This window comes from Montipora capricornis, chromosome 4 (genome assembly GCF_036669925.1).
Source record: "Montipora capricornis isolate CH-2021 chromosome 4, ASM3666992v2, whole genome shotgun sequence".
NCBI lineage: Eukaryota > Metazoa > Cnidaria > Anthozoa > Scleractinia > Acroporidae > Montipora > Montipora capricornis.
The window spans coordinates 5997720-6000219 of NC_090886.1; the positions used below are offsets into that span (position 1 = coordinate 5997720).

General features: G+C 39.4%; 1 protein-coding gene across 1 annotated transcript; it reads left to right on the forward strand.

Annotated features, from left to right (window-relative positions):
• Nucleotides 1–409: 409 nt before the first annotated feature.
• On the forward strand, nucleotides 410–1680 carry LOC138044426 (malonyl-[acyl-carrier protein] O-methyltransferase 1-like). The gene has a single exon (XM_068890940.1). It carries the CDS (start codon nucleotides 410–412, stop codon nucleotides 1202–1204), a length of 795 nt encoding a protein of 264 aa, XP_068747041.1. The 3' UTR covers nucleotides 1205–1680.
• Nucleotides 1681–2500: the final 820 nt, after the last annotated feature.

The window sequence follows — 2500 nt, forward strand, 5'->3', positions numbered from 1 at the left end:
ACATAATGGTGAAACCCCATCACATAATGATGAAACCACATCACGTAATGGTGAAACCCCATCGCATAATGATGAAACCACATCACATAACCATAAAACCACATCACATAATGGTGAAACCATATCATGTAATAACGAATGACCACATAAGAAAGTTATGGCTTTCCATACTTTTGGCCAGCCCGCTCAACACCTGTTGCAATATCATGCAACAATGTTACAAGATTTTGCGTTGAAATGTTGCGAGCGTTTGGCCAGGCCTTAAATCGGGTGCACATGAGCTATCTGAGCGAGCATGCGTGTAGAGCGTCTAACGTTGAAGTGTAGAATTCGAATATTTTGAATTAGGGCGGCAGTCCTTCTTTTGTGTTCTTTTGGGGATAGTTACAGTAGTATATTGGCAAGAGCAATGGCCGATGCTGCAAAAGGCTACCAGAAGGAATCGAATTCTTTTCAAAGAAAAGAAGGTGAAATGTTCATTCAGGAGGAAGTATGCCCTCAAGCCGGAGATGTGATCTTGGATCTAGGCTGCGGTACAGGAGAACTGTCTGCACTCCTTGCTAAGCTAGTGGGACCCGAGGGAAAGGTTGTCGGCGTTGATCCTGATAGGGAACGGATTCTGTTGGCGCAGGAGTCTCACAGTGAAATCTCGAACCTGTCCTTTCTCGAAGGAAATGAGTCGAACTTCCCCGGAAACGGAGTCGAGACATACGACATCATCTTCTGCCATTTGGTCCTGCACTGGATAAAGGATAAACAGAAAGTCTTCTTAAATATGTACAAGGCTCTGAAAAACGGAGGAAAAGTCGCCTTTCAGTATGGGATCCACAACCTACTATTTATATTGCACGGCCACGAAATACTAAACCCCGAGAATAAAGAACGTATTTCTCAGATGAGTTTTTTTGAGCCAAGGTCTGCGGTGGAGAAGTATTGCTCATCTGCAGGATTTGTTATTCTCAAGAGCTGTGACTGCGAGCTTCAAGTTGCTTTTGAAAACATAGACGCTCTTTTGAAATGGCTCTGGTCGACAACACACGGCGTCTTCGATATTTCGCTTGTCACCGAGGAACGTTTGCAAGAGTTTCTAGCCCTGTACTCTGACAAAGACGGAAATCCCAATCTCGACTTTCGAGGAGTTAAAGAGCACTCGACTCACAGTCGACTTGTTGCTGTAAAGCCAGCCACGGGCCCCACTGAGTAACACCTGCAGGATGCGATCTTTCATTGGGGCCATGTTATGGATACTAGATGGCGTGATTTCTGGAAACTGTAGTTAATTATATGTGGCAATACATATCTGAACCAATCATTCATATTAAATAACAAACATTAATATTGTGACTACAGGGAACTGTTTTTACCTACAATTGTATTCTTTTCAGTTAATTGCAGTTACCTCCTAAAACGATGCGTTGACTTTCTTTTCAAGATTTAGCTGATTCAGTAAGACAATCCATTTCAGTTTGGACCTTTTCGTGTCTGTCTGGCTTCGTTGTGTTACTTGTACGGTCCTTGAAGATGTGATTTTTTCCATGGTCCATTCCTTTTTACCGGCATGTTGAACAAAGGAAATGAGGAAGTTGTACTTAAGCCCTAACTTTTTAGATAAATTTTCTTGCCGTTGTCATAAGTTTTAAGCTTGTTGATTTCAACTTTTATAAAGCTTCAATTTCTCATCTTTGATTTGTTTAGTATTTTGCCTCATTTTCACTCTGTCTTTATGGTATGTTTCCTTCCTCGTGGTTTTATTCCCTTTTTAACATCATTACTTTGGAAACAAAGGTTTTTATATTTTGAGCTCATTTCTAAAATCGTAAACTTCTTTGTTAGAAAAATGTCCATTTGGTCGATACTTAACAGGACTCAAGTGTATTAAGGCTTGACCAACTTAATTATTATTCGTATTTTTATTTGAAGGGAGAGCATTTGTCAAGCGCCTATGAGACTTGGAAGGCAGTTTGTCATCGGTATTGTTATAACATTTCAAAAATGTTTCGTATCACATTCTTCTCACTTGACCCAAAATCGACTTAAAACGGTTACATTTTTTACTCAAAAATTTGGAACATTCAGCTGCATTATATCAATCTTGTTTCTTAATTATTTGATGAGCCCTTCTAAAGGCTTTGTCATGCCTCCTTTTAATTATGTCCACATGTTAAGAGCAATGGCAACTGAGAAAAATAGGTCATGTGACATGATAAACATCCAAATATCTTAAAAGATAAACACAGAGTATATACCACATTAAAAGGCGGCATTCGGTAGGCACAGTTGTACTTAACGTGCTAATGCCAAATGGTTTCAAAATTTTTAAGTAAAGACCGTATTCATAAATGGCGGCTAAGTGATTATTCTTTTGTCTTTATGCTAATCATCCTAACTAGCCTAGTAAACACAAGCAAATATCTTGAAAATGAAAGTTTGGTTACCAAAACCGATGGCTGACAAGAAGGCGAGAGGCCTGAATAAACTAGAGCCATTAGTTTTATACCAA